Raw genomic sequence first — 18,958 nt, 5'->3', positions numbered from 1 at the left:
AAACCAGTGCAATATCTGGGGGTGGACCAGCCCTGGGCGGGACTGTCTCTAGCTTATTCATTTCACTGGTTGCTACCGCAAGAGGGCTCTGCCTATTGCTACATATGGGGGCAGGCAGGGAAACATCCCTGGCTTGTTTGCTGGCTGGTGAACTTCCTGGGTCAGACGCTGCTGCTCGGTCTCCATTGTGAGCCGTGGGGAGCCCGGGCTGAGCCGCTGCTGCTCCCCTGCGGGGGCTGGAACCAGCCCGTGGGGCAGCCCCGGGCTCTGCCGACACCAGCCCCTGAGCCGGAGCCTGCAGGTGAGGGGAGAGACCCGGGGGAAAGGGCTGGGGCCGGGCAGGAAAGTGACTCTACATCACCGGCCGTGGGAGGCTCAGATCTCGGAGCCCCTGGGAATCTGCCCCCTTGTTACTGCACGGAGGGCTGGGAGCTGAGTTAACAGCAAGCTGCTGCCTTTTTGCCGCTCCGGGGGTAAAAATGGGGAGACATGTCAAGGAGGCAAAAGAGGGGAGAGGAAAGGGATTGGGGAGGCCATGAACATGTCTCCCCCTTTTTTTTCTCTATTGGGGGTGGAGTTGTCAGGAAGGAAAGGGGTAAAAATAGGGGTGGGAAAGTGTGTGACATCTGATTACATCATCTCTATGCAGGAAGGGGGAAAACAGAGGGGGGAGCACTGGGATTTATTCTTTGCTGAGGGGGTCCCTTCAAACTCCACGATGTTGGGGAAAGTCTCACCGGTATTAAAATTCTGACTGGAATGTGTTTGATCCATCAGATGTGCTGGGTCTTAAGCCACTTGGTGTCTTTGTGTGAAAGTTTCCATATGACCCCCTTTCTCGTGAATATCGTGACACCCCCTGAAAAGACCCACATGGATCTGTGAGAAGGATTGGGGCCCTGGGTGTTTTTCTAATCTGATTTGGTGGCTCTAGTGAGTGGCTCCTGAACATTCAGGTTTTGGGGGGGATATTTCTGCTTCAAAATATCTGTGTGTCTCCAACACACTCATATCTTCTTAGCTTAAAAAAATCTTTTTCTTGGGGAGGGGAGAAGTTTGGGATTTAGGCAGAACTGATGTCAGCTGGGGCTCTCTCTTGGCCTGGCCTGGGTCGGGCCATCTCTTAGACTCATGGAGATGGCCCAGGGATGTATTGGTGGAACCCAGGAAATACGATGGTGTAGCTTGCTCCTTCCTCTTCTTTCAGTCAGCCATTGTGTGCTTGCACTTCTCCCCAAAGCCTTTTCTTTTATGGACCCCCAAAGGAAATGATAGATAGGCCCACCCGGTGGCTAAAATAGTGAGTGGATGGGCTAGTCTAATTTTCAATACACCAATTTTGGTTCATTTATTTCTGGTCTCTCACTTTTCTTGTTTACCAAGCACGATCTTAACAGAGTCCTTGAGTAATATCAGGAGGCCGTTTTGTTCTTTGGACTAATGCAGTCTGTCCGTCTGTCTCCCTTTTGCACCTTTTCCCCATTAATATTTGTTATTGGTCACTGTCATGGTTCATTAACTTTCACTCACTTTTTACAGGTGAGCTCACAACTAGGGTAAATTTGTAGGCCCAATTATCACAACACCTCTCCGGTTCCCATGGAGGCTTTCACCCCATGGAGTCCCAAAAGCTCCAGGTAAACATCCTTTGGGAGGGTTGCTTCCCCCAGGACTGTCTCTGAAGTAGGAAAGTGGTGGCTTTCTATTCTGTGCAGGGGGGGGATAGAAATTTCAAGAATCCTCTAGGTCCTCCATCCACCTAGCACTCCTTTGCTTTAACCGCAACTCCTCGAATGTTGTTACCAAATCCCCTCAGGATTTCCTGCTCGCTGTCTTGAAACTGCAGGAATTTCTGGGTTTGGAGGAAACATAATTTGCATTGAGCAGCAGAGAGAGGAAAAGCCAGCTCCTGCCTCTGCCTGGTCTCCGCGCTGCTGGGGGAATGTCCTGCCCTGGGGACAGTGTTGGGGGATTCCCCCAAAGCGTATCCTTGATTCTGCTCTTTCCTAGAGTTTGCTTCAGAGATTTGATTTTGTTAGTTAATTACTGGGAGGGTTTGAAAATGTCCTGGTGGGTTTAGTCCTGTGGGAGGGGCCAGGTCTGCGCTGTAATGAAGTGACCTTTTCCCCAACATTGCAGGGTCCAGGGAAAGAGCCTGGGGGGAATCGGGGTGTGAAATGGATTAACGCCCCATATGGACCCTGCTCCATCGCCCTTCTCACCCTGACAGGCTGAAGAATTGCATCCACATTTCGCTCCAGATCAGGAGACTGAGCAGAGAAATGGCTTCTGCACAGCTGGTGCAGGATGCAGCACAGCTCATTGAGGTAGGGGATTTCCAGGAAGCTGAAGGGTTTGTCCTGGAGAGGGGCAGGTGGGGAAGGAAATGCACAGAGGGAGGGAATAGGAGGTGTGGACAGGGTGTGAAAAATCTGCTGGCACTTCTTAAAACTGAGGGGGAATGTCTACTCTGCCCATCTGTGGAACAGGAAACTAGTCACTTCACCTGGCACTGAAAAATGTATCTGACTCCTGCTAGCCACAGCCCTGAGGTGACTAGCCAGCAAACTGATGAGGGGGAGCACCAATGAGACCAGGGAAGAGATCCCATCTCCCTACATTAAGCCACTGAGATTGCTGGAATTCTTACTGGGATGCTGTCAATGGACTGTGCTTAGCGACAGACAGGAGATGGAACCCCTATCTAGTTGCAATGCGATAGAGATCCCCACACAGACTGCTTCAGACTGTTACGCTACTCCCCAGGAGCTTCCCGTTGCCCCCACCCTCAATGAATAACTCCTGTGCAGCCTCTGCTACTGCTGAGTTTCACAGTGGGCAGCAGCAGCAGGAGAGTTTCTGATCAGTTTCACAAACGCCCCCAGAGCTCTGAAGAGCAGCCTGGAATTGACCAGCAGAGATGGCTGCCTCTGGGCAGACTGGGGAAGGCAGCGTGGCAGCTTTAAGGAGAAGGCTGAATCATTTTTTATCCTCTAGACTGGTTGGGAAGAGCATTCTTTTTTTAAGCTTTTGGAGTGCTGCAAAAATTTGTGCTGCTGCCCAGGGGAAAATTCCTGGTTCTCTGAAACCTTTTTCTGTGCTAGGGAAGATCAGCTGCACTGAGACCGCAATATTGGAAGCTCCAGCTCCACACACTGTGGGCTTGAATGGGCTTTACCAAGATTTTTAATTACACTAAATACGTTGGTAATGCACATTGGAAAACATAATCCCAACTATACATATAAAATGATGGGGTCTAAATTAGATGCTAAACCACTCAAGAAAGAGATCTTGGAGTCCTCGTGGATAGTTCTCTGAAAACATCCACTCAATGGCAGTCAAAAAAGTGAACAGAATGTTGGGAATCATTAAGAAAAGGATAGATAATAAGACAGAAAATATCCTATTGCCTCTATATAAATCCATGGTACACCCACATCTTGAATACTGCATGCAGATGTGGTTGCCCCATCTCAAAAAAGATATATTGGAGTTGGAAAAGGTTCAGAAAAAGGCAACAAAAATGATTAGAGGTATGGAATGGCGGCCATATAGGGAGAGATGAATAAGACTGGGACTTTTCAGCTTGGAAAAGAGACGACTAAGGGGAGATATGATAGAGGCAGTGATGAGCTGCCAAAATCTGAACTGGTTCCCTCCTCACCCCACAAGGAGTTCATGGGCTGCCCCTGCCCCTCCGGGACTCCTGCCCCATCCAACCCCCTCCTTCCTGACTGCTCCCCCGGGACCCTTGCCCCCATTCAACCCCCCTGTTCCCTGCCCTCTGACTGCCCTGACCACCCCCCCGAACTCCCCAGCCCTCTATCCAACCCCCTTCTCCCCCCCGCCCCGTTACCAAGGTGGCTGGTGGCGCTACAGCCGCACCACTCGGCTGGAGCTGGGCCACGCCACCGCTGCGGAGCGCCTGGAGCACCGGGTCAGGCCAAGCTCGCAGCCCCCCACACACACACTTCCCGCGAATCAGCTGTTCACGGGGGAAGCCTGGGAGGGCTGAGAAGCAAGCAGCGGCTTTGTGCTCAGGCCCAGGGAGGCGGAGCGGAGGTGAGCTGGGGTGGGGAGCGGTTCCCCTGCGTGCCTTCCCTCTCCCCCTCCTCCCTCCCCCCCCCGGTTACCTGCTGTGGCACAGGTGGACCTCACATCCGCTCTGCCTCCGCCTCCCTGGGCCTGAGCGGAAAGCCACTGCTTGCTTCTCCGCCCTCGCAGGCTTCCTGCACAAACAGCTGATTTGTGGGAAGCGGGGGGGGGGGGGGGGGGGGGAAGCAGGGGGGGGGGTTCGGGGGGGGGGGGGGCGTGGTGGCGTGCTGGGGGCGGGGCGGGGATCTGGAGCACCCACGGGGTCGGCGCCTAAGGCACCACTTTTGGTCACTTCAACTTACCAGTTGTTAAATTTAGAAGCCCTTTTAGAACCAGTTGTCCTGCACGGGACAACCAGTTCTAAAAAAGGGCTTCTAAATTTTACAACCGGTTCCCATGAACTGGTGCGAACCAGCTCCAGCTCACCACTGGATAGAGGTCTATAAAATCATGACTGGTGCGGAAAAGGTAAATAAGGAAGTGTTATTTACTCCTCATAACACACGAACTAGGGGTCACCAAATGAAATTAATAGGCAGCAGGTTTAAAACAAACAAAACACAATGCACAGTCTGTGGAACTCTTTGCCAGAGGATGTGAAGGCCAAGACTATAACAGGGTTAAAAAAGAACTAGATAAGTTCATGGAGGATAGATCCATCAATGGCTATTAGCCAGGATGGGCAGAGATGCAAAATCATGCTTTCAAGTGTCCCTAGCCTCTGTTTGCCAGAAGCTGGGAATGGGCGACAAGGAATGGATCACTGGATGCTTATCTGTTCTCTTCATTCCTACTGGGGCACCTGGCGTTGGCCACTGTTGGAAGACAGGATACTGGGCTAGATGGACTTTTGGTCTGACCCAGTATGGCTGTTCTTATGCTACTTTCAGATCCACCTTTCGCTAGTATGTATGTGGGTCTGGTAAACCACAGCATGGACTTCTACCACTCAAGCTAAAGAAGTAATACCGTTTGCTGGGGCAGTAATAGTTAGCTAACTTCTCATGGGTCAGCCACTAACTAGTGGCAGTAGTAGACTATTACCTTCTTGCAGACCAGCCCCTAGAAGGGTGTGTCTAATGTATTGAACAGAATAGCAGGAGCAGACAGAAATTCATGCGATGCTGGTGAGTTTCTTAGCTGCTCCCAGGCTGTGTAGAATGACTCTGAAATGGATGAGGTTTTGTTCTGCTGCTACAAGTGCTGAGCAGCACAAAGGGGCCAAAACTGCCTATCGGGAGGAAATGCGGCAGCATCCGTGCCCCATTTGAATTCATCTTCTGAGCCAGACAGGCCAGGAACTTCTTGTCCTTTATGATGAGAGCTTTAATTCTGTAGAAATTCCCCTTGCTTGGCAGGGAAAATGTCTGCTCTTTGGGGCCAAGGGGGATTTTTTTTCCAGCCCTGCCTGTGACTGAGTTGGGGTTGTTGCTGAGATAGCAGGTTTTAAGTGGGGGGTTGTTGTTGTTGTTGATATAGATGCCGGTGACCTTCGAGGATGTGGCTGTGTATTTCACTGATGAGGAATGGGCTCTGCTGAACCCTGGTCAGCGAACCTTCTACAGGGACGTCATGCAGGAGAACTATGAGAATGTGACCTCACTGGGTAAGGATTCCCATCCCTGCAGGTGTCAAGTTTGGGGGCTGAGGAGGTCTCTCTGAAGCACCCAGGCTGGCTTCTGCTTGGGGGGGTCTTCTCTAGTTCCTTGCGTGTCAGTGTGATCAGCCCCAGAACCCATGTGAGGGGGAGTGTCTCCTACATACCCTTCTGTGGATTAATGGGAATTGAGGATAGAACAGCCTCCTCGGGTCTCATCCTGTCCCTCCACCTTGGAGGAAGGCAGGGTTGTGTTGATTTCAGCATCCAGGCCTAAGTCCTAAATGTCTGGAGGGATGGGGCTTCTGCCCCTGCTGAGACTGTTTGTTTTCCCCCCTCCCGCTGCATTATCTTGCCACGGGATTTCTCCAGATTCTTCCTCTCTCTCCAATTTTTCATGCTCCCCGTCTTGATTTCTCTGGTTGGAGACAAATTTCTTTAAAGCAGTTCAGCCTCTCGTCCATTTGTGGTATCCATTTCCTCCCCTTTCTGACTTGTCCTCCCCCACTAGGGGATCTTTTCCCCCAGTAACTTGACACAAAATCCCTCCTAGGTCCCTCTAATCCTTTTGGCTGTATAGCCAGGGTGAGTCCCAACTGTCCTCAGCCAAGTCTGAGTCCAGCATCTAAGCTCCCCTCTCCTGGGTTTGGCTTTATTTCTAACACAGAAACCTTAGCCTGAGCTCCCCTCACAGCTTGGCCATTCCCAGTGCCTCCCTCCAGGACCCCCTGCCTCCCAGTTCTCTCTCCCCACTCCCACTTCCCTTATAGCCAGGAGGGAACTACCAAGCTGCCCCAGCCCTAGTGAGTGACCAGGGTTCAGCCAGTGGCTCCATGCAGGGTCCCAACACCTGCTCCCATGCTGCACATGCCAGGAGCACCTCCCCCATTACAGGCTGTGGGAACTCATTTACTCTCTTCCCTGCAGCCCTGTCTGACCTTGAATAGCCTTGTTCACTTTCCTCCAGTTTTCCAGCATGGGTTTACTTAACCTCTGGATCTTTCAGCCAGCCCCTCCTAAGGGACTCTCCTTTTCCCCCCCTAGGCTTTACATTCTCTAGGGCAGGGGCAGTGGTGTTAGCCTGTACAGCACTTGTGGCAAAGGAGCCTTCCTCTCTGACCTGGGGCTCCGGAACGTTCCCACAATACATCGCAAATAACTTGGCACAACATTAGCTAAGGTTGCTTCCATCAGTTAACTAAATGATTAGGAAATACAAAGTTAGGGATCAAAAAGTTGCAAAGGCAAATGTTCTGATGTTAGGAAATGCCTGAGCAATGTTCATTTGGGCCACTAAATGCAGGCCCCTTCTGCATGTGCATTATGGTACAGCCTTTAACATGCAAAAGGGAAAAGATTTGGAAGTGACTTGCCCAGCAACACACAAACTTTGTGACCGAAGCAGGGATAGAACTCCACGTCTCCAGGTGGCATTTGACCACCCTAATTACAAAACCATCTATTCTCTTCTGCAATCCTCTGCCTCATTCACATCAAATCTTCTAGCATTCTGCAGTGAATGAGGCAGACAACATTCCTTCCCTACAAAACTGAGATTCATTCCCAGAGCAGAAGTGGCCTGTGCACCAAATGAACCAGGGGACCTGGTTTAAATAAGTTAGTCTTTAGTTACATGATCCTATATTATTATAATGCACATGCACAAGCACAAGGAGGGCAAATTAAGGTTGCATGGGCATTGCTCACTCTTGGCATTTTGCAACTTTTTGATTCTCTGAATCCTTCATTTTTGTATTTCCTAAATTTTTATGTTTTAATTTATTGATGTGAGCAACCTTCACTAATGTTAAACTTGAGGAAATTAAAAAATACTTAGATTTTCTTTCTATTTTTTTTTAAGTGTAGGCTTGGAAGGATTAGATTTTTTTTTTTTTTTTTTTTTTTTTTTTTTTTTTTTTTTTTTTTACCAGTAAATGCTGGCAAATGTTTTCACTGTACGCACAAACTGACACACAAAAAAAATCAATGGGAGATAGGCAAAGTAAGAATGCTGCTTGAGAATTTTAGTGTTTGTATATTTTGACACATGACAGTGTGTGTTTTAACAGTTATAAAGCTTTAACTTTCTGAATATCCATATTTACTGTCATCATTTGTCTGTTGCCCACGCAATTTCTGGCAACTGTGAAAATTTAAATGGATTAATTGAAAAATATATGCTTAAAAATACAGTGATATTATCCTTTGAAATTATATTTTAAAAAAAGAATCAAGTTCGGCCAAGTGTACTTATATGCAATTTAAATAGTAATGAATGTACACCTTTATTGTCTTCAGTGCATTGTATTGGCATTATCCTTGTGGAGCTCCATATTTCATTACTCCATGCTATGTTGTGCAATATATTGAAAGTAACTAGATTAAATCCTACTCTATATTTACTGCAACTTCTAAATGACTTGCCTCAAAACAAAAACAGAAAACTGAGTAGGAACCCCTATCTGTAAGAAAGTAGGAAGATAAGAGGTAACTATTCAGAGAGCCATCCCCCCCCTCCTCCCCCAGTAGTAAAAGCATGTAAACTGGTGCTTCTCAACCTGTGACCCAGTCAGCACACAGCTGCAGACCATGTGACATCCTAAGGGGTGTGTGTGTGTGTGTGTGTGTGTGTGTGTGTGTGTGTGTGTGTGTGTGTGTGTGTGTGTGTGTGTGGTCCACGTAACACATAGAGCCACATATGTGGCCCACAGTGGTAAATAGATTGAGAACCATTGATATGAACAATGTACATGAAAGAGCTGTAATTTTTGTATCTTACTTTCATGTAACTCTTTTGTTGAGGAGAGTAACCAACAATTACCCTTTGGAAAGAAACAGTGTAACTTACCCCAGGTGACATGGCAGGAACTCCTCCAGAGCCAGTGTGCTTTCATTACTGCTCCTCCTGGGACCCTTCTTTTTAATGAAGTTATGGTCATCAGAGGTAACAGGTTGCCCTGGCAGCTGTCATGACAACTAGGGTCCTAGTGACTTGGGTAGCAAATGTGCCCTGGGGGAAACAGGCTTTTCTGGTGTTTAGCTTTCCCAAATTTCATTCATTTCACCCCACCCGACCTCCAACATGCAAATACAAAATACACAGTGGAGATGGTTCCATACAAATTCCCTATGGCATATTTACAAAAAAAGATGCAACACTGAGGTACAGACCCTGTCAAACAGAAAATTCTGATGCAACCTTAACTAGTCTTGCTGCTGCAAGACCTTAATATTTAGAGGCTGTCATTGGGGAGCAGACTAACGCCCCAGCTTTCTCCAGAACTGCCTCCCACTGCCTCTGCACTCACTGGAGATCTGAATTCCACAAATGTGCTTTTTCTGACATCTAATCCCCCTGAATGGTTGCATTCTGTTCCCTTCTCTTCCTTACTGTGCTGAATCCCACTAGCTCATGCTCCTTGGTCCCGACTTCCCTAGGACTTTCTCACCATGTCTGAGCCCATCTCTGTCAGTCAGAAGTGGCTACAGGCTGCCTTCCACTGTGGCTGGAGTCTCCTCTTTCTGGGACATAAAGCTACCTTCTCAGTATTTTGTGAACCTCTTTTGATGCATGTCTGGCTTGAAGACTTGATCCAAGCAGAGATGGCCTGGGACCTGGCTCCCTAAGAGAGAAGCTTTCCCTGGGCTATAGAGTCAGGATTGCAGACAGTGGGGGGCCTAAACTGGAGCCCCATTTGTACAAGAGAAAGAGCTGCTGGCAGGGCATTCTCTGTTGGAACCCTCCACCTTTGGAACTCTTTGCCGCTCATTAGCTTGCAATACCCTGCAAGGCCCATGGTTTGTCCACAGCCATAAGGAGATGGGACAGGCCAGGTTATAGTGGAGGGAAATTCTGGAAGGGATTCTGTCCTGGTTGGTAGACTATTAAATAGGAACCCCCTCTTCCAGAGATTTGCTCAAAGTAGAGATTGCTAATGGAGGAGCATTTAACTGGGCATCCAGTGGCTTGGAAAGACGTCAGAAGGATTTTACTGTTTTGAATGGGCTAGAATGTACATTTGAATCTTTGTTACCCCACATTGATAATTCACTTTATCTTCCCTGGAGCAGGATTTCTGATTTCCAAACCTGACATGATCTCACAGCTGGAACAAGGGGAAGAGCCGTGGGTCCCAGATCTCCAGGACTCTGAGGAAAGCAGGATCCTAAAAGGTGCCCGCACGGGTGAGGATTTGGTTAAACTGACTTATAAAGCATCCATCTGGGATTCCAACAGAGGTCCCAGGAGCTCCCCTAGTTTTCCCTTATCTCACCCAGGTCAAGACTATGCCCAGCAGGTGCTGTAGCCTCATGGCAGACATATCACATGGCTTTCCCCCCCGTCCTGACACCTGGCAGTGCTCACTTCCGGCTGAATGTTCTCATGGGATGCAGATGCAAAATTGGTCCCATTTTTCCATCTCATTGGGGGATGGGTTTAGTGAGCTTTGCATCCTAATATTTCAGTTTCCCAACAGCTATTTAGGCTTGTTTCACCCTTTCCCCAGCATAGAAAATGACTCGTGTCTGGATTCTCTCCCTGTCCCAGCAGGTGACTGGACGGTGAGTGAGAACGAGGAGGAGAATCCCCCACAGAAAGCCCCTAAACAAGTGGAGTTGCATGGGTTGCTATTGGGAAGATCCATAGGTGATGCTCCCGCACAGGGAGAAGCTGGTGGGAGTCAGCTTGGATCAAAGGAGCAGAAGGAAAAGCACTCAGGGAAGGGACAGAGCAAATCCACTCCCCATGAGGGCGTTTCCAGAGACGTCCACAAAACCACAGTCCAGCAGGCCGGAGAGACGCAGAAAATATGCCAGTACTGTGGGAAAATCTTCAGCTGCAACTCACACCTCACTCGACACCAGAGAACCCACACGGGGGAGAGACCCTATGAATGCCCCATCTGTAGGAAAAGCTTCGGTCAGAGCTCGCACCTGATTGTACATGAGAGGATCCACACGGGACAGAGACCCTTCAAGTGCGACGAATGCGAGAAAAGCTTCAATAGCAGCACGCGCCTCGTTGGACATCAGAGATGCCATAGGAAGAAGAAACTCTCTAAATTCCCTCTGTTGGCTAGAGCAAATCCCACATTTCCCAATTCCTTGAGTATCCAGCTACCTCTCTCTGGGGTCAGGGGGCAGCTGCAGGTGCCTCTGGTCTGCTCAGTGAATCTCTGGCTCTGCCTCCAGTAGCAAACCCCAAGCAGAGGAGGAGAAGCCCCGATCAGTTTTTCCTCATTGCTGCACTGCCAGGCCCCTCTGCCTCTTGCCAGCCAGGGTGGGGTAGAGGAAAGAAGAACCTAGCTCCCCTAGCAACTCCTCTCCCTGGACTCAAATCCCTTTCCATTAACCAATTCCTTGAACTAAGCCACCTTTCTCCCACCAGAGATCTCTCTACATCACTGCTGGGTCTTGGGCTGCCCTCTTCCCCCTTATTGGAGCTATTTCAGGTGGGGTGGGTGTCCCAGAGGCCCTTCCCTTGTAGACTTTGGGAGGAAACCAGGGAGTTCAAATGCTGAGGACTAAGACTCAGACTTTAAGGTCAGAAGGGACCATCATGATCACCTAGTCTGACCTCCTGCATATTGCAGGCCACAGAACCACCCTTCTAACAGTCCCCTAACCTCTGGCTGAGTTACTGAAATCCTCAAATCATGATTTAAAGACTTCAAGTTACAGAGAATCCACCATTTACACTAGTTTTAAATCTGCAAGTGACCCGTGCCCCATGCTGCAGAGGAAGGCAAAACCCTCCCAGGGTCTCTGCCAATCTGGCCCGGGGGGAAAATTCCTTTCTGACTCTAAATAGGGTAATCAGTTTGACCCTGAGCATGTGGGTAAGGCCCACCAGCCAGACACCTGGGGAAGAATTCTCTGTAATAAGTCCATCCTCCCCATCTAGTGTCCCATCACAGGCTGTTGGAGATATTTGCTGCTAGCAGTCACAGACTGGTGACATTGCATTGTAGGCAGGTTCATCAGACCATCCCCTCCATAAACTTATCAAGTTCAGTCTTGAAGCCATTTAGGTTTTTTTACCCCCACTTGGAAGGCTGTTTGAGAACTTCACTCCTCTGGTTGTTAGTCTTCATCTAATTTCAAGCCTAAATTTGTTGAGGACCAGTTTATATCTATTTTCTTCTGGCCACATTGGCGCTTAACTTAAATAACTCCTCTTCCTCCCTGGTGTTTAGTCCTCTAATGTATTTATAGAGAGCAATCCTATCTCCCCTCAGCCTTCATTGGGTTAGGCTAAACAAGCCGAGCTCTCTGAATCTCTTCTCATAAGGTAGGTTTTCCATTCCTCAGATCATCCTAGCCACCCTTGTCTGCACCTGCTCCAGTTTCAATTCATCTTTCTTAAACAGGGGAGACCAGAATAGCACACAGTATTCCAGATGAGGTCTCACCAGTGTCTTGTATAAGGGTACAAACACTTCCCTGTCTCTACTGGAAATACCTCACCTGAGGCATTAGCCTTTTCCAAGTCACATGGGTGGGTCATAGTCATTCTGTGATCAACCAGTACACCCAGGTTGTTCTCCTCCTGTCACTTCCATGTGATATGTATGGATGAAGTGTAGAGGAAACAATGTTTTTGAGCAAAAGGAAGATGGTGAGTGGGCAGAGGGATTTGAATCAGCCAATGATAAGGAGCTGAGACTGGAGAACACTCTACGCTAGTTGGTTATAGCTCATTACTGCACAGTAACTGTGGGTGGCATGAAGAGAACAAGGGAAGGTACTTTGTGCCAGGCAGCGCAGAGACTGCAGTTAGTCTGTAGTGATCAGACAATCCCTGAAGCTGTCAAATAAACTCTTCTCTCCGAATTCAGAGTTGCAGCCCTAACCAGTTTGCTGTTTCTGATGTTCAGTTGAGACCACATCAGAGCACAGTGAACTAAAGGGGTAACTAATGAATAACGTGGGGCTCTACCTAACTGGGAATCTTCCAGAGAAATTAGAGATCAACTTTAAAGTCCTTCTCTGTGTGTACTTTGGAGTTTGCAACAAATGAAATCTGCAGAGGGGGGGAGGGGAGGACTTTGGCTTATATTTATTTGAGGAAATACCTAAGTTATTTCAGTAAGAGCAATTATTCTGATTCCTCTGAATATCTACTTTCAGAATGGCTGTTGGTCACGGTCACTGCCACTCAGAACTTCTCATTGTCCTCATGGAGGACTACAGCTTTTGCTGACTAGGATGCAGAGAAGCTGTGCCTGTGAGAACATGCTGGTCATGGGATGTGGTGAACAAGGTTATTGTTTCTTTGCTGTACAGAGCCTCTTTCAGGAGAACCCTTTATTCCCTCTCCCAGAACCGTCCTGAGGTCACTTTTCATCATGCCTCCTCTGATGAATAAAATTTGCATATTTAGAAATGGTTTGCAGTCTGATTTCCTCTTTCCCCTCCCACTGCCCACCAGTTCTTCTCTTCACTTGTATATTCTGCTGTTCTCATTACAGTGACACCCAGCTCCTTTTCTCCCCTTGTATGCTGGCTTTTCTTTCATTGTGCCTATACTTCACACACACAGACCCACCCACCCACCTCTGGGCTAAAATGCTCCTCTACATCTTGGCCACCTCCTACCTTGGCTGCTGCAGCCTCTTCTTATGGCCTTCCCCTCCCCTGCTGTCCCTCCCCCCCAAATTCCAGTTCTTGGTCCTGCTTGCACCCCGGTTTTCACACCATACTGCTCTTTGTTCCCTTGTGACGGTGTTGTGGCAGGACCAAGGAGGGCGGATACCCCTAGGCACTTAGTGCAGGTCCCCAGCCCTTGAGTTCCTCCTGCTGGATCCACTCAGGTCATGTGTGGGTCTACACTTGGGAACTGCAAAGGCATCTGCCTCCTTACTGTGTATGTGAAGGGACTGGTCAGGGGTTTTGCAGGGGGACAAAGGAGCATCTCCTTGAGGATCTTTGCAGGGTGTATGTGACATTCAATCAGGCCCTAGCTGAGGAAACCACTCCTCAGCCTGGGTGGGAGACAAGTAACTTCATTCTCAGGCACCCAGGGGGTGACTGAGAGGCAGGACTCCTAGGTACTAGTTCCACTGTCCCTCTAACTTTTCATCTCACGGGGAAAGCGCTCACCCAGCCACATCTCTCATCCCACACCCCTCCAGCTCTGGATCTATACTAGTCTTGGGCACTCCCAGAAGTGTGATGAGAAAACCTTGCCATGCAGGACCTTCCTTCCAGCCAGGCTGAGGGCTCCTTAATGGGAGCCTTGAGAACCTAGCTGTCTTGGGATTGTGGTGGGAGGGAATGGATATAAGGAGCTTTCTGGAGGTGGGAGTCCAGTAAGACGGGGGTTGTCTGGAGAATCCTGACAATAAAAGGGACATGGGAGCCAAGCCAAAGAGAGGCTGCTAGGAGCCCTGCATCACATTTCTCTGGCTTAGTTTACACACAGCTAAATTGCTACAGATTACGAAGGGGTTGCACTAATATAAACTAAGGGCTTGTTCAAGGTGGGAATAGTTACTCTATAATAGCTCTCTGTGTTGACAATTTCATTGTTAACCACATGGGGAGTTAATGTGAAATAGTCCTTGTCCTCTAAATTCACACCCAGGTTTACTTTGCAAGAGAAACTGGAATGATTAAAACAAAACAGTATGGCACAAAACAAATGGATTAAAAACTGGCTAACAGACAGGTCTCAGAATTGTAAATGAGGAACCTTCCCTGAGCGGGTGTGTGTATAGTGGGACCCTGCAGGGATCGGTTCTTGGCCTTACACTATTTCACATTTTTATCAGCAAGCTGGAAGAAAACCTAAAAGTATCACCCATAAAGTTTGCAGATTGCACAGAGTGTGTGTGTGGGTGGGGGGTAAATCACGAAGGAGACAGGTTGCTGACAGAGCAGTCTGAGTCGCTTGGTGAGCTGGGCGCAAACAAACAATTTATGGTTTAATATGGTCAAATGTAGAGTTATGAATCTAGAAACAAAGAATGTAGGCCACACTTGCAGGATTGGGCACTCTATTGTGCGAAGCAGGGACTCTTAATAAAAAAAAAAAAAAAAAAAAAAAAGACTTGAGGGACTGGTGGATAATCAGCTGAACCTGAGCTCCCAGGGCAATTCTGTGGCCAAAAGGGCTAATGCAAGCCTTGGATGCATAAATGAGAATATCCAGGAAGAATAGGGAGGTTATGTTACCTCTGTATTTGGCTGTGGCTGGACCATTGCTGGACACTATTGTGTTCAGAGAATGATTAAAGGACTGGAAAACAAGATGTACAGTGACAGAGTGAGCTCCTGGGGTCGATTTTGCTTTGCAAAGGGAAGGGGTGTCTTGCTCATAGTCTATAGGTACCTATGTGGACAACAGAAGTGTGATACAGGAGGGCTCTTCATTGTGGTGAACAAAGGCATAAATGCAATGCACAGACAATCCAGGAAGTTTTTAAAGAGTGTTCGGGACAACTTTCTGGTACAAGTGCTGGAGGAACCAACTAGGGGCTGTGCTCCTCTTGACCTGCTGCTTACAAACAGGGAAGAATTGGTAGGGGAAATAGAAGTAGAAGTGGGTGGCAACCTAGGCAGCAGTGACCATGAGATGGTTGAGTTCAGGATCCTGACAAAAGGAAGAAAGGAGAGTAGCAAAATACATATCCTGGACTTCAGAAAACCAGACTTTGACTCCCTTAGGGAACTGATGGGCATGATCCCCTGGGAGGCTATTATGAGTGGGAAAGGAGTCCAGGAGAGCTGGCTGTATTTTAAAGAAGCCTTAGTGAGGGTGCAGGAACAAACCATCCTGAAGTGCAGAAAGAATAGCAAATATGGCAGGTGACCAGCTTGGCTTAACAGTGAAATCTTCGTGAGCTTAAACTCAGAAAGGAAGCTCACAAGAAGTAGAAATGTTGACAGATGACTAGGGAGGAGTATAAAAATATTGCTAGAGCATGCACAGGTGTAATCAGGAAGGCCAAGGCACAACTGGAGTTACAGCTAGCAAGGGATGTGAAGGGTAACAAGAAGGGTTTCTACAGGTATGTTAGCAACAAGAAGAAGGTCAGGGAAAGTGTGGGACCCTTACTGAATGGGAGAGGCAACCTAGTGACACATGATGTAGAAAAAGCTGAAGTACTCAATGCTTTTTTTGCCTCGGTCTTCACAGACAAGATCAGCTCCCAGACTGCTGCACTGGGCAACGCAGTATGGGGAGGAGGTGAACAGCCCTCAGTGGTGAAAGAACAGGTTAAGGACTATTTAGAAAAGCTGGACATGCACAAGATCTGCACCATGGGTCCAGATCTAATGCATCCAAGGGTGCTGAGGCAGTTGGCTGATGTGATTGCACAGCCATTGGCCATTATCTTTGAAAATTCATGGCAATCGGGGAAGGTCGCAGATGATTGGAAAAAGGCAAACGTGCCCATATTTAAAAAAGGGAAGAAAGAGAACCCGGAGAACTACAGACCTGTCAGCCTCACTTCAGTCCCCAGCTAAATCATGGAGCAAGTCCTCAAAGAATCCATTTTGAAGCACTTGGAGGAGAGGAAGGTGATCAGGAACAGTCAGCATGGATTCACCAAAGGCAAGTCATGCCTGACCAACCTGATTGCCTTCTGTGATGAGATAACTGGCTCTGTGGATATGGGGAAAGCAATGGATGTGATATATCTTGACTTTGGCAGAGCTTTTGATATGGTCTACCACGGTCTTGCCAGCAAGTTAAAGAAGTATGGGCTGGATGAATGGACTATAAGGTGGATAGAAAGCTGGCTAGATTGTCGGGCTCAATGGGTAGTGATCAATGGCTCAGTCTAGCTGGCAGCCGGTATCAAGCGGAGTGCCCCCAGGGTCGGTCCTGGGGCCGGTTTTGTTCAACATCTTTATTAATGATCTGGATGATGGGATTAATTGTACCCTCAGCAAGTTCGCAGATGACACCAAGCAGTGTGCCCTTGTTGCCAAGAAGGCCAACAGCATATTGGGATGTATTAGTAGGAGCATTGCCCGCAGATTGAGGGAAGTGATTATTCCCCTCTATTCGGCACTGGTGAGGCCACACCCGGAATATTGCATCCAGTTTTGGTCCCCCGACTACATAAGGGATGTGGACAAATTGGAAAGAGTCCAGCGGAGGGCAACGAAAATGATTAGAAGGCTGGGGCACATGATTTACGAGAAGAGGCTGAGGGAACTGGGGTTATTTAATCTGCAAAAGAGAAGAGTGAGTGGGGATTTGATAGCAGCCTTCAACTACCTGAAGAGGGGTTCCAAAGAGGATGGAGCTCGGCTGTTCTCAGTGGTGGCAGATGACAGAACAGGAAGCAATGGTCTCAAGTTGCAGTGGGGGAAGTCTAGGTTGGATATTAGGAAACATTATTTCACTAGGAGGGTGGTGAAGCACTGTAATGGGTTACCTAGGGAGGTGGTGGAATCTCCATTCTTAGAGGTTTTTAAGGCCTGGCTTGACAAAGCCCTGGCTGGGATGATTTAGTTGGGGATTGGTCCTGCTTTGAGCAGGGGGTTGGACTAGATGACCTCCTGAGGTCTCTTCCAACCCTAATATTCTATGATTCTATAAACAAGTTCTAATGTCTGGAAGTTGAAGCCAAATGCAGACAAGAAATAAGGTGCAATTGTTTAATACTGAGGGTTATTAACTAGTGGAAAAACTTACTAATTTTTAAATCAAGATTGGATATTTTTGGAAACCATATGAACTAGTTCATGCAGGAATTAATTCAAGGAAGTTCTATGGCTTGTGTTATAGAGGAGGTGGGACTAGGCAATCACAATTGTCCCTCCTGGCCATGTAATGGATGAATCAATGCAAAGCTTCCCCATGGAGACAAGCCCTGGCCTAAACCTATTTGGAATTCAATGTAGAACTTGTCTGCACAGGAAGTAAATGAAGCATCCTTCTCTGTGAATGACCATAGTCATAAAGGGGTTTAATGTGCTTTAAATTCACACCTGTAGCCAAGTGGATTTAATTTCCCCTCCAGACAAGCCCTGTGAGTTAATTCAGTGCAATTTCTGTGTGTAGACCAGTTCGCTGCCTGTCTCTGTCTTGTTTAGGGCTGCCGTTTTGGTTAGACTAGTCCAGGAGGTTTAGCTCCGGTGTGGAGCTGTTTGTGTCGTTACACCGGCTCTGGTTCGTTTTGTTAGTTGCTGCCACCAGAGGGCCCACTGTTAAAAGAGGAGAAGTTGGACTCGTTTCCTTGCTCTCTGGCTCTGCTGAATTTCCTGGGTCAAGTTGTTGCTGCTGCTTCCTTCCCTTGTTGTGACTGGGAGCCCGGGCTGAGCCGCTGCTGATCCCCAGCGGGTCTGTGCGGGGACAGACCTGCACTAACCCCGCTCTGTACCCAGCCGGGGGGACTTTCTGCGGGGGCTGGAACCAGCCCCTGAGGCAGCCCCGGGCTCTGCCGCCACCAGCCCCTGAGCCGGAGCCTGCAGGTGAGGGGAGAGACCCGGGGGAAGGGCTGGGGCCGGTGTGAGCTGTTTGCGTCGTTACACCGGGCAGGAAAGTGACTTTGCACCAATGGCCCCTGGGAAGCTGCTCGATGAGAGAAATCCCAGGGAGGGGGAGTCTTGGGGGTTTTGTATTTTAAAAATCTGGCCCCCTAGACAAGCCAGGAGGGCCACTTGCGCTCTGCAGGGCTGGGGAAAACTCCCCAGTATTCCAGTGCGGATAGGGATGGGTTTGCTGTGTCAAACGTGTCCGGTCTAAAGTGACTTGGCCTGGTTGGGTTGGTATAAACATTTCCACACCAACCCCCTTCCCTGTAACTAATGGGATAGATCCCTGGGAAGACTCAGCGCCCCCCCCCCCCAATGCATTTGTCATCTGCGCAAAGTGACTCACACGGGCTCCAGATGTCTGTGGGACAAGAGGCTTCTGGGCATTCAGCTGCTGCAGAAATATTTGTGCTTCCAAAATGCGTGTGTTTCTCTGAAGAGCCAAGGGGAGTGAGAGAGAGACAAGCTTTCGGGCTCACCCAGAAGCTCTTCTTCAGGGCAGAGAATGAACTTGGGAGCATCACAGCTAAATACAAGGTGGAACAAGTATCAGGGGGTAGCCGTGTTAGTCTGTATCTACAAAAACAACAAGGAGTCTGGTGGCACCTTAAAGACTAACAGATTTATTTGGGCATAAGCTTTCGTGAGTTAAAACCTCACTTCTTCGGATTCTTCGGATGCATCCGAAGAAGTGAGGTTTTAACTCACGAAAGCTTATGCCCAAATAAATCTGTTAGTCTTTAAGGTGCCACCAGACTCCTTGTTGTT

General features: G+C 48.5%; 1 protein-coding gene across 1 annotated transcript in view; it reads left to right on the top strand.

Moving 5' to 3' along the window:
* The first annotated feature begins 661 nt into the window (after positions 1-661).
* LOC117887585 (zinc finger protein 13-like) overlaps positions 662-18,958 on the top strand; it is a 28,200-nt gene continuing 9,903 nt past the window's right edge. Inside the window, exons 1-5 of the mRNA XM_034790229.1 lie at positions 662-1,637; positions 2,231-2,327; positions 5,578-5,704; positions 9,767-9,880; positions 10,245-10,887. Of these exons, the coding sequence (XP_034646120.1) occupies positions 1,600-1,637; positions 2,231-2,327; positions 5,578-5,704; positions 9,767-9,880; positions 10,245-10,887 (1,019 nt within the window). The 5' untranslated portion in view covers positions 662-1,599. The remainder of the gene's footprint in view (positions 1,638-2,230; positions 2,328-5,577; positions 5,705-9,766; positions 9,881-10,244; positions 10,888-18,958) is intronic.

Source organism: Trachemys scripta, chromosome 14, assembly GCF_013100865.1.
Source record: "Trachemys scripta elegans isolate TJP31775 chromosome 14, CAS_Tse_1.0, whole genome shotgun sequence".
Lineage (NCBI taxonomy): Eukaryota > Metazoa > Chordata > Testudines > Emydidae > Trachemys > Trachemys scripta.
Note: the sequence above shows the minus strand (reverse complement) of the source record. Positions and strands in the feature narration are given on the sequence as shown.